Source organism: Canis lupus, chromosome 38 (genome assembly GCF_003254725.2).
Source record: "Canis lupus dingo isolate Sandy chromosome 38, ASM325472v2, whole genome shotgun sequence".
Classification (NCBI taxonomy): Eukaryota; Metazoa; Chordata; class Mammalia; order Carnivora; family Canidae; genus Canis; species Canis lupus.
In genome coordinates this window covers 18,437,689-18,450,138 of record NC_064280.1, presented here as the reverse complement: position 1 = coordinate 18,450,138, position 12,450 = coordinate 18,437,689, and the positions used below count along the sequence as shown (strand labels likewise).

Sequence of the window (12,450 nt, the reverse complement as noted above, 5' to 3'; positions counted from 1 at the left end):
GTCTTCTCCTTTCAAATAAGAGAAAATCGCAACTTCCTCTGGGAGCCGCTGGCATCCCGGCCACCCAACTCTGGTGGCGAAGTTCTCTGCAGATACAGAAGCAACATAATGAGGGGAAGGAAGAGGTGGAGAATTTAGATTTAGTCTTTGCACAATTTCTTCCCCCAGTTCCTACCCAGCTCTCTGTCTCCTGGTAAGATTGTAAATGTTTCAGAAAAATAGTTTACACTAAATATGTTCCTTCCTAAATCTCATAAACAGTTACTCCTTCCCACATAAACCCTAACCACTTACGTCCATGGTAGGTCCCAATTAGCCACCCACACATTGGCGGAGGGGAAAAATATGTTCTGGCGCACACATCCGTGTACACACACACACACACACACACACACGCAGATCTGCTCCCACATCCACACACACCCTCCTCTTGCCCCCCATCCGTACACACATGCTTGTGTGCACTCGTACCTCGAGCTCAGCCCTCCCCCCAACCCCCCATCCCGCCAGCTATTCCTGGGTAAAAAAGCAGAGCTTTCTACACAAATGTCAGGGTCAGCTGCACAGGACTCTTGCAGAGCAGTAGGCCTCCAGGAGAAGCACCAATTAATGCTCCAGAGTCCCTTGCTCCCAAGCGAGCGGCTGCTGAGCTCTCTCGTGTTTTAATTCCTCAATGGCCAGGCCACCTGTCTGCAGCCACTGGGGATTAGGGCTCTTGCACCCCAGCAAGGGGTGCGCTGCTCCCCACGGCTTGCCACCCTGGAGCAAGTGCATGGCCCACAGGAGTCCCGAGAGGCAGCCCAGTGGAGCAGGGATTCTGGGACCGGACTGCCTGGGTTCAAATCCTGGCCGGGGCCACTCTAGTCACCATAACGTCACACGTTACTTCACTGCGCGGTGCCTCAGCTTCCTCGTCTCTAAAAGGAGTAGGGTAATCGTGGCACCGGTGCGTCCTCAGAGGGGCGTCACTAGCCGAGGGTGCAAAGTGCTCCCAGGGGTAGCTGGCCCCCGAGAAAGCGTGGCAGCGGGCTCATTAACCGACATGCGAGACCCCCTGCCCCCCCTCCTGATCTCTGTTCTCACCCTGAGGATTACCGCACAATTGGATGGGGGGAATTACAGGCTTTGTTTTGCCATCTTCTTAGAGGCAGCAACTGTCTCATCCTGGCAAACAAATCTCTTACTGAGCAGCTGGCAAAGCCAGGACTTGGCAGAGAAGGAGAGAAGGGTTCTCCATTCATCACATGGCAGGGCCGGGAGCTGGGAGACGGAGCACCTCGGTGAGACCACTGCCACCCAGGCAGCCACCACCCCCTCGCCCATCTCACCCGTCCCTTGGTCATGGATGGGACGGTGATCTCACCTGCGCTAAGCACGGCCCTAGACGCAGCCCCCAGGGGTTAGTTCCCAAGGGTGACTGCACATCCCTGGGGGGATTCTCAGGAGCCCCCTGGGGTTCCATTTGCTGATATATCAAGAGGTGGGGGGCAGGCACCCCCACCCCGTGCCGAGGCCGCCGCCGACAGCCACTCCGGTCCTGGGGTCTGGCCTGTTCCTGTGGGAGGCGGGGGGACGGTCCTCCCTCACCACCCAGTTCACAGACAGACCTCCCTCTCACCCAGCCGTGTCCTCTGGCTCAGTGTTTCAGCAGCCTCTTCACTGGCGCACGCAAACAAAATGGAAAACATCCACAGGCCTAAACAAGATAATTACTCTCCTCCCTCGGGAACAAGGAAGAGTCGCGTCAGAGGGAGACACTCAAACAACCTGGTGGCCCCTCTGCCTCCGGGTCCCCCACGTTACATCAACCTACTGTCTCCCCACAGCCGAGCTCTTGTGTTTCCGCTTATCCGAACCCTAATTACACCAAATACCAGGGCTCCCCCAATTCTGAGGCTCTAAACCAGCAAAGTGTGTGGGTCTTTGTGGCTTCCATTTGATTTCCCCCGATTCTTAATTCATTACCCTCCAGTAATGTCTGATTTTTAAATCAATTTGCGTGTTAATGGTTGAGCAAAATGGAGGGGATGGAAATACTAACTTTGATTAAGTACCAAACATGTGGCCACTAAAGTAGCTGCTTCTTCAATGTTAGCACATTTAATTCTCAAGACAAGACTCTGAGGATGAGATTATCAACTCCATCTTAGAGGTGAAGGCACTGGGGCTCAGAGAGGTTCAGTATCTTGCCTAAGGGCACACAGCTAGGACGTGAACCACTCAGTTCTCTCTCTCTCTTCTCTCTCTCTCTCTCTCTCATGCTCTTTCACTAGATCAGATTGAAGGAGTACTATTAGAAGTTTGGGTCGGGGGCTTTTCTGGGAGGGGTCTCCCATTCAGCCCCACATAGCCTTGGAGTGCCCCTGCCTCCCTTGAGGACTCAGTTTCTACTCATAAAATGAGAGGCCCAAGATGCTCCTCGAGGTCCCTTAGGAGGCTAACATTCCGGGATTCCAGAAGGCAGCCCTCGCTGAATTTGGGGCTAGACCCTTCTTCATCCAGTCTTTCTCTAGCTCTTTCAACCCTGCTCTTCACTCCCACTGTCTTAGAGGGTCTCCATGGCATTCATGAAGCGATGACCTCACAGAACTCCTGAGGCTCTTGAAGACAAACACATTTCTCAGACCTCACGCAACTGAATTCAGAGGGAAAAGGAAAAACTGCCTGGGTTGTGAATGGGACCAAGATGGGAGCTGAGAAGGCCTTTCACACCCAGGACCCAGCTATAAACTGGAGATCAGATGTCCCGGTCACAGGCTTGGCCACCACTCTCACTGGGTCATGCCATGAGACTGGCCCCAATAACTTAAACATCACCTCTTCCAGGAACCCATCCATGGCCCCCTCCTTCTTGTGTCCCAGCAACAGCTTCCTCCTGCACCCCCGGGGAGCACACAGCCCCAACCAGGACGATGTGTTGGTGCAATAAGCCTACACTGTCCAAGGGGCAGAGACCGTGTCTCATTCACATCTGTCTTCCCAGAACCTAATACCACGCTTGGCTCACAGAAACTACCCTGAATGAATGAGCAAGCCCCCGGGCCCAATGCCTCCGGGCCGGGGCCACCTGCAATGTCCACCTTGCAATGTCCCTGCACGCCTCACAGAGGGTTTTGCCCAGCAAAGTAGGCGAGCTTTACTCCCAAGCCCTCCGATGAATCGCTGATCTGTCCACACAGGGGGTCGGGAGAGCAGGGACTTTTCCGTTCTCAAGACCCAACAAGAATTTCTGCTTTGTCCTGTCTGCCAGCATCCACAGCGCAAAAGCTCCTCTTTGGCTCCCAGGAACACAAGCTACATGCCACCAGCTGACAAGTGAGAGGCCAGTTGGTCAGCTGTTGGTTCCATTTATTCAAAGCTGGACGACTGAACTGCTTCTGCCACTGAATCGTGGGAGCCTTAGGGTGCCTGTCAGGCAGCCCCTGCAAAGTGTGCCCGTCTGCCCTGCCTGGCTTGGGGATGTGGGGAGGGGGGGATGTGGACCTTCAGCTGAGTGCAGACCCCTGCCCCAGAGCCACCCCTCAGACTGGAAATGCAGGCAGAGACCCTGGTGGTGGACTTGGGGGCTGCAGCAGGGAGGGGGCGCCAGGCTAGGAGCAAATCAAAAGGGAAGACAACAGAGGAAGGAAAACGCGGTGGCAAATTCAAGCACTCTGTTTTCTCTTAAAAAAAAAAAAATCCAATTACGGAGGGGATCTGCTTTGAAATAAAACAAGCATGCCCTTGTTACTGAGTGTCCCGGGGAGTCTTCATAGAGAGGCAAAACCCTTTTCCATCACATTTTCTTTTTTCTCATTACAAGTTGGATAATAGGTTCATCAGAGTAATTCCCTTTGACTCTTCCACTTTGCACACCCACACAAACACGCCGGGTTCTAACAATGGATATCTGGGTATCTTCTCCTGGGGCAGGTGGGTTTGAAGGCGCCCCCGAGTGTCTGCACGCCCTGTCTCTACGCTCCCTCCGGCCCGGTGCGCACGGTCCTCGCCCCCGACCCGGCCCCTCGCCCTCCCTCTCCCCTGCACGCGCAGACACACACTAGGATGCATCTAAACGTGCGTGCCCTCCTCCGGGTTCAGCAGCGTCCCGGGCCCCGTGGCGCGGTGCCCTCCTGCTGCGGTCCCTCCAGGCAGGTCCACCTCCCCCCTGCGCCCCCGGGGCAGCCCGCGCGCCGGACTTACCGCCAAAGCCCGTGGGAAACTTCATGAAGTGCGAATAATTCCCGTACATGGTTCCTCCTCAGTTCATGTTCCTCCCTCCCCAGTGTTCCGAGGAGCGCGGCCTCCCGGGCTCCCGAGCGCGCAGCCGGGGCGGCCTTCAACTTGGGCTAACGCGAGCGGTCATCGCTCCCCCGCCGCCCGGGCAGCTCGGGCTGGGCCAGCCCTCCGGGATTAGTCTGGAATCTGCCCCTCGCTCGGAGCGGCCACATAGCGCGTCCGGGCGGCGCGGCAGCTGGTGCCTGTCAGTAACCGCGCACCGCGCCGCCGCCGCCGCGCCCCACGGCGCACGGGCTCCTGTTGCTGCTCGGCGGCACTCGGGCTCCTGTTGCTGCTCGGCGGCACTCGGGGCTGGGCCGCCGCGTGCGCTCCCGGGCTCCGCGCCTCCGCCCCCCTCCCCGCCCCGGGGCTCTGCTCTCCCGGGCCCCCGATGGCGGCGGGGAGGCAGAGCTGGGGGCGGGGGCCTCCTCCTCCTCCTCCTCCTCCTCGACGTGCACCCACAGTCGTGGGGGGGCGGGGGTTCGGAGAATGCATTCTTTTTTCCCCTCCAGGCTCCTCCTCCGGAGGGTGCACCGCACTTGGCATTTGATCTTGGAGGGCCCAGAGAGATGTGGGAGCCTCCATCCCCAGCTGCAGAAACCAGAGCCCCCCTTGGATTTGGGGTGGGCCTCTCCTGCTCTGGCGGGGGGGGGGGGGGGGCGGGCTACATACGCATATGTCTGCCCTCCCAGCAGTGGCAGCCGGACAGGTGTGCTTGGGAGCCATGGCCCATTCACAGGGACGGCGGACCAGGAGGGAGGCCGCGTTGGCTCCCCGTGGTGCTGGTCATTGGATGGAGGGATGCATCCACCTTATACACCTTATACACCACGGCCACCCCATCTGGCCACTTGCTCAGAAAGCACCACTCGGTCCTCACTGAACCAGAGACTCTCGTGGGTGAAACCCAGCCACAAGAGAGTCTAAGGATCCCCTTTTTCCCTCCTTTAAAAAAAATATTTTATTTAAATTCAACTTGCCAACATGCAGTGCAACACCCAGTGCTCATGCCATCGTGTACCCTCCTCAGTGCCCGTCACCCAGTCACCCCCAACCCCCTGCCCTCCTCCCCTTCCACAACCCTTTGTGTGTTTCCCAGAGTTAGGAGTCTCTCATGGTTTGTCCTCCTCTCTGATTTTTCCCCACTCAGTTCTCTCCTTTCCTTATGGTCCCTTGCACTATTTCTTATATTTCACGTATGAGTGAGACCATATGGTAATTGTCTTTCTTCGATTGATCTAAGTGGCCCTTTGATATTCAGATCTGTTATACAGCTTTCCTGACAAGCCACTGCAGAACCTATAGTTGGACACCTCCAATAATGGGAAGCTCACTACTATCCCATTCCATTTCTGGGTAGCTCTTACCATAAGAAAGTTTTTTTTTAGGAGATCCCTGGGTGGCTCAGCGGTTGAGTGCCTGCCTTCAGCCCAGGGCGTGATCCTGGAGACCCGGGATTGAGTCACATGTCAGGCTCCCTGCATGACATGCTTCTCCCTCTGCCTGTGTCCCAGCCTCTCTCTCTGTGTGTCTCTCATGAGTAAATAAAATCTTAAAAAGAAAAAGAAAAGAAAGTTTTTTTTTTTGTTTTTTTGTTTTTTTTATTAAGCTGACGTCTGCCTTGCCTCTGTAGCTTCTGCTGACTGGCTCTAGGGTATTCCCTGCGGCCGCACAAGAGGAGCCTATGGGAACCTTCTGCAAATTCACAGATAAATCTCCCATGCCCATCATCGACTTCCCTAGGCAATCCTGTCTCTTTCAACGGTTCCATGCATCACCAAGTATTTGACTCTATTCACAACCTATTCTTTTCCTAGGAATATATTTCAATTTCTAGAGACCCTCATGGAGGGGAATGGGGTTGGCCAGACTTGAATACAATACTTCAGATACAACCTGGCTTGTCTCCTCATAGTGTATGTGTTGGCAGGGCAACGGGGGTGCTGTCAACATACCCACCAGGTCGTGGGCTGAGCTCTGAGAGGCTGAGGCAGGATGAGAGCTTTGCCCTTGATGCAGTGTGGCGCACAGAGAGGCAACTCAACTCAAGGCTCACAGGGAGAAAAAAAACAAAAACAAAAACAAATCAAGATTCAAATGCTAAGAGAATCTAGAACAAAAATTAAGAATAAAGGCCCAGAGACAGGAATAGAGTCCAGATGACGAGGGAAGTGGGGGCCAAGCTGGGGATCAGAGCCAAAGTTGGTCAGGAAGGAGGAAGAAAGACGCGCTGTCACTGGGAAGGCGTGGTGTGCCCCGGGCTTCCTTGGCTGGGTGCTGGCCTCAGAGCCTCGGTTGAGAACTGGCGTAGATGCGGGCAGTGCATATGGGAGGACTGTTTGCCTACCTGCGTGGGCTTCTGGGCAGCCCCACAAGTTAATTCCTATAGAACTAACTTGACAAATGACCCGCCCGCCCAGCTGTATTCTCTCTTATACGCATTCTTCAGCCTATTCTCAGGCGATCGGCTTTGGGACCAACATGCCACATGCAATCCTATACTCCTCCGAAATGAAAACATTTGGGTTCACTCATCACCCCGGATCTTCTGGGGTCCTGCTTCTTTCATCCAGTGTATTCATTATTCCTTCTCCCGTTTCATGACTTCTGAAGATCTGACACACTGCTCTCCATATTTTATCTAACTTATGGACAAAAACATTGATAAGGACAAAACAAGGACATCTTACAGCATACCACCAGAAAGTCCATTTATTAGGACAGCACTAGTTGTGTGGCCTGAAGTGACTGTGTCTACAGAGAAAGCAAGTCAGAAGCCAACCATACTGAGTACAAATCCTGGGCCCATTGTTTACAGCCTCACGACACTGGCAAGTTACACTCTCCCTGGACCTCAGTTTGTGATGACACTTGAGTCCACACGTGTTAGTAATCACTTAGAAGATACCAGATGCATAATTAATGCTCAATATGTACAAGCTATTTTGATGATGGTGATGTGACTTAAGCAAGTCACTTTGCCCCTTCTTGTTTCTTTTTACTCATTCGTAAAATGATGGAACAGGGCTTGATGAGTCCCAAAATCTCCCCTCGACTTTAATGAAATGCAGATGAGTCCAGCCCCCAATTCCATACCTGTCCATTTTCTCTACAGAAGTGTCTGAAGCAAGTGTCTCATGAAAGCACAAACTGCAATTTTGTACACCCGTCCAAGAAATAAATGAGTTGTTCCAGCACAACTGGCTTTTTGGTGAACCGGGTGCTGGCAAGGGTTCTTCCAAGTACTTGAAAACCATCTTTAAGAAGCTCTCCCTAGAGCCTTATTCAAGGTCGATGTCAAGACGATCTGTGAGCAGTTTGCAATAGATTCTACTTTCTTCCCCTTTTTCACCAAGTTAGGTGTACCTGACCACTTTCCTTACAGAATAAAGACCAAAAGCCTTAGTGTGGCATGGAAAGGCCCCACCATATTGTCTCAACCTACCTTTTAAGCTCTGTGGGGAGGAAAGTGCTCTGGGATGTAAATCACAGGCCCAGGCCCTCCAGTCCCACTGCTCTCCTGCTGTGTGACCTTGGGCGAGCTCATTTACTCTGAAGGGGTGGAAGAGGACACCCACACCACCCACCCCACTAAGGTTTCTGGGGTTTGTTTTTGTTTCATGATCAAATGCGATGAGAGGAGTGCATGTTTCGGTTTAGGTTGGGGGTTTTGTTTGTTTGTTTTACACTCCAAAGTTCTCTGCAAATACAAGGAAGTAATATCTTTTGTTTGTCTGTTTTTTTCTTTCCTTTCTCCGGTGGTCCCTTCCGATCTGGCTCTTTTGCTCACTGTGGGAGCAAAGTATACTCATCCTAACTTGTGGCTCATTGTTCATGCCCCTTTACCTTCTCCTGACCTGCTTCCCCACATAAATTGTTTTCTCACATAACTGCTAGAACACAGTAGGTGTTCAACAAATATTTTTGCATTAAAAAATGCTTGATGTGCTTATACCAAACTATCCCAGCATGCTTTCCTTGGGATACCTTCTGTATGGTTTAACATCCCATCACAAGCCAGAAACTTTGACTAAAGTACAAGAAATACGAATGTGACTTTTCCTTCTAATCCACACTTTTGGCTGGCACCACTGTGTCTTGTCTAAGACTATGATTGAGGCAAATGGTGGGTATTTGTCGTTTCTAATGGCTGAATGGATGGAACTGGAGGGTATTATGCTGAGTGAAGTAAGTCAATCGGAGAAGGACAAACATATGTTCTCATTTATTTGGGGAATATAAATAATAGTGAAAGGGAATATAAGGGAAGGGAGAAGAAATGTGTGGGAAATATCAGAAAGGGAGACAGAACATAAAGACTCCTAACTCTGGGAAACGAACTAGGGGTGGTGGAAGGGGAGGAGGCTGGGGGTGGGGGTGAATGGGTGACGAGCACTGAGGGGGGCACTTGATGGGATGAGCACTGGGTGTTATTCTGTATGTTGGTAAATTGAACACCAATAAAAAATAAATTTATTTAAAAAAATAAGACCATTATTGATATAACAACAGTAGCCTGACCTGAGCCCCTCCCAGATGACCCCACTGATTTCAGGCACTCGGCTGCCTCTAGCCGTTACTGGATTCTCATTAGGATGTCAAATGAAAAACCAAATGCTTGATGTCCATAGTGGGAATTAGCTAATTCATTCATAAGAATTCTGAGCTCACTTCTTGTCAAGGCTAATTATCTATTCCTCTTAAGTGATATGTTCTGCTTTTATTAAAACCATTAGTGCCTTTGAGTAAATGAAAAGGGCATCTGTTTTCAGTAGTATGTTTGACACAGACTGTTATCTTATGTGCACCCTGGTAATACAAGGATATCACTGGTATCCTTTGTGTGTGTGTGTGCATGTGTGTGCATGTGCACATGTGTGCACTTTTGAACAATGGCAATAGAAAACAATATTTTGCAGTAAACATGAATGAAAAACCAAAGTCATTTATTAGATATAAAATTTAGATGCAAATATCTCCACACTGATGACACCAATTAATATTTTCATAATTGTATAGTACTTCACCAGCCTAATAGTATATAAAGTTTGAATGTGTTTTCCCAAATATTAGAGTTAAACAGGGCATATAGTATTATCCTATTTTATCAATAAGGAATATGAGCCCAAGACTGTGAAGTCAGAGAAGGAAAGATAGCCATTCTAATAAGTCGGATCTCAGAGAGGGGGGTCTCACAACTATGAAGCGAAGGAAATGGGCATAAAAACCAGGCCCCCAATTCTGACTCCCAGCCAATGTGTCACTCACCAGACCTCGATCCTTCCCTTATGAATGATGGGTTTCTATTATGTGTGTTGAGGGGTGGGAGGTTCTTACATATTGTTTTTTTCCTCTTTGCTGTCATTCATTCATTCAATTATCATTCAGCCAACACTTATTGAGAGCCTTTTGCCTGTCAATCACTGGGGATACACGAAAAGACAAGATATATGAAGTCCCTGACCTCATGGAGCTTATGCAGTCTGATGGAGGAGCTGGTTAGCAAACAAATAGTCACAGACATAAATATATCATTATGAGCCATGATAAGTGCTATGATGGAAAATAATTGGATGAGATGAGAGACTATAGCAGGGAAATCTAGTTTAAATTGAAAGGTCAGGGAAACTTCTTTGAGGAAATAACTGTTATACTCAAATCTAAAGAAAGAATAAGATTCAGTTGGACGGAAAAAGAAGAGGGGGTGGAGGGTGGACAAGACAGAGAGAACAGTAGATCTAATAGCCCCAAGGAGGAATGAGCTCAGTGTCTTCCAGAAGTGGGGAGTATAATGTTCAGGTTTCCCCTTTATATGATCTGGCTTCCCAGAGTTCAAGGGGTGCATTGTCTTGCCCCTGATTCTGCATATGACATGCCATGTCAACTGTGTACTGCTGGAAACCTCCCTTCCTGGCTTTGTCTCCCCTTCACATGCTGGTCAGATTCAGATAACTGCCTTTCCAGTCATGCCTCCCCAGTAATCCATCTTTGCGTATGTGTTCCTTTTGCTCCTCTGCTCAGAATAGCCTTCTCTCGTTCTGTTCTCTGTCCAAATACCATCATTCCCCAAGGCCATTCTCACGGGCACTTTTATATGGCCCTCTGTTTGAACTGCTCTCTCCTGGATTCTCACAGCCTGGAGGTGGGACCATTCTTATGTCATTCATCACATTCCTTCTTGTATGATTATCTTGAATGCTTCTGAAAAGACCTCTTGACCAGACAGGAAACCCTAAATAACTGGGTCTGAGTCATTTTTGTAGCCCCAACAGCCTTTATGACAGAGTCAAACACTTGATAGAAATTCAATAACTGCAGGATTGATGAATGAACACCTGTTGATTATATGGACTTCTCCTGAGGTCAACCCCAGGGTACCAGACACAAGGAGGTGAGAGTTTCTAGGTCCAATAGTTTTAACAACCCACATTTCACTTCCATGGGCTCCTTCTCCTGAAATCATATACTCATGTATGGACAGGCTTGATACCGGCTTTAGTACAGTACATCTGTCTTGGTCACTGAGAGGCTTCAAGGGCAGAAATGAGGTGTCCGATTCAGGAAGAGCACTGATTAGCTTGAAATGAAGACTGTCTCAGCTGTCACCAAAAACTGGGCCATTTCCAGAAGGCCTAAAATGTATTCAAAGGCATATGCTTTATCTACAAGGTCTCATCCATGACTTAGCAACCAGTCATGTTTGTATCGTAGCTGACGGCTCCAGTCACTAGTGAAACAAGCAGAGTAAAATTTGCCCTAAGGGAGTCGCTCCCAAACTTGGCATTACCATTACCCAGGAAGCTTAAAAAAAATTAGAGAAGGCTTTATCCACCTCCAGAGATTATTTAATTGGCTTGGGGTTGTGGTCTGGGCTTGGGAACTGCTAAAAGAACCCCAGGTGATTCTAACATGCAGCTAGTTGAGTTCAGGAACAACTGGCTTAAAGAGAACCTTCTTTTAACAGGAAGCTATGACGGAGCCGTCAGCAAAAAATGAGAAGCCACGTCCCAGGATAATTCCAGGAACCGGGAAGATCCACTTTGCCCATTTGCTAGTACATACAATTGGAACCTGTGAACTCATGAAGCTCTCGCTTAGCAGGAGATGTGGTGGCTGAGGCCATCGGCTGTGTAGACCAAGCACTTACTAGCCTAAGGTTTGCTGGTACTATGTGTGACCTCCTCAAACCCCAGCCCCTGTGCCATCGGAATCTTACTCGTTAAAGGCACTACCTCAAGGCCATCTCCACTGTCAATCTTCCTTACATACAGTTAGTACTCCGCTGTTCTCCAAAAAAAGTTAGCTTAAATACTTATTACAGCACCAGTTTAATTTCCCTTTGCATCATATTTACTTGTTAACCTAGAGCCTTCTTCTTGAATATAGGGACAACTTCTTATTCATCATTATTAACATCAGAGAATCTAGCATTTTGCTTTATAAATGCTTATAGAATGGATGCTAAGATGACAACTATCAACGGGACGGCTCTGCTCTGCGCTGTTCTAAGCTACAAGTTTAAGGGTAACTTTTAACTGCCCTTCACTCCAAACCAAGTAACATTGTCATAACATTTTCAAGGTAGAAAGAATAGTTACATAGATGCCTCCATCTCTTGGTTCCCAGTCAAATCATGGTCATAAAACCCTCTCTGTCATAAACAACTCGACCACAGCTGCAAAGCACATGGGGGCTCTCAGGATACAGAACAACTGTGATCACACAGAGCTGAGACCAGAGGGAAACATCTGGTCCCTTCTAGACAGAGGCCAGCAGTTCAAATATGGGACACTCTAATCCAGACTGGGTCCAGATCCAAGGAGTCACAGCCAAAGAGGTGGATGTAAGCACCTGACCTCAGGAAAGCCTGCTCAAGTCCTGTGAGGGAGGAAGAAATACTGGACTAGAGCCCAGCCCCCAAGACCAGGCCACTGGCACTTGCATTCTGTTGAACAGACATGCATTGCGCTGGCTACTGGCTACATATATTCAGGTGTAGATTTAGAGGCTGCAACCCAATCGCACACAGACCAAGTGATCTATTTTCAGATCCAGCTCACTCTTGGGGAAGAGGCTCTAAATATACCCTCCAGTGACTGCAGGAGGCAGATTATCATTGCTGGCAGCTGAGCAGGGTGGGGCACACAGGGACGTCAAGAACTTCACCATTACCCTCAGCACAGCGCCAAGGCC

At 49.8% G+C, this 12,450-nt stretch overlaps 1 protein-coding gene across 1 annotated transcript in view; it reads right to left on the bottom strand.

Annotated features, from left to right (window-relative positions):
* RXRG (retinoid X receptor gamma) overlaps positions 1–4,634 on the bottom strand; it is a 45,329-nt gene extending 40,695 nt beyond the window's left edge. Inside the window, exon 1 of the mRNA XM_025420914.3 lies at positions 4,183–4,634. Coding sequence (XP_025276699.1) covers positions 4,183–4,231 — 49 coding nt within the window. The 5' untranslated portion in view covers positions 4,232–4,634. The remainder of the gene's footprint in view (positions 1–4,182) is intronic.
* Between the last annotated feature and the right edge of the window lie 7,816 nt (positions 4,635–12,450).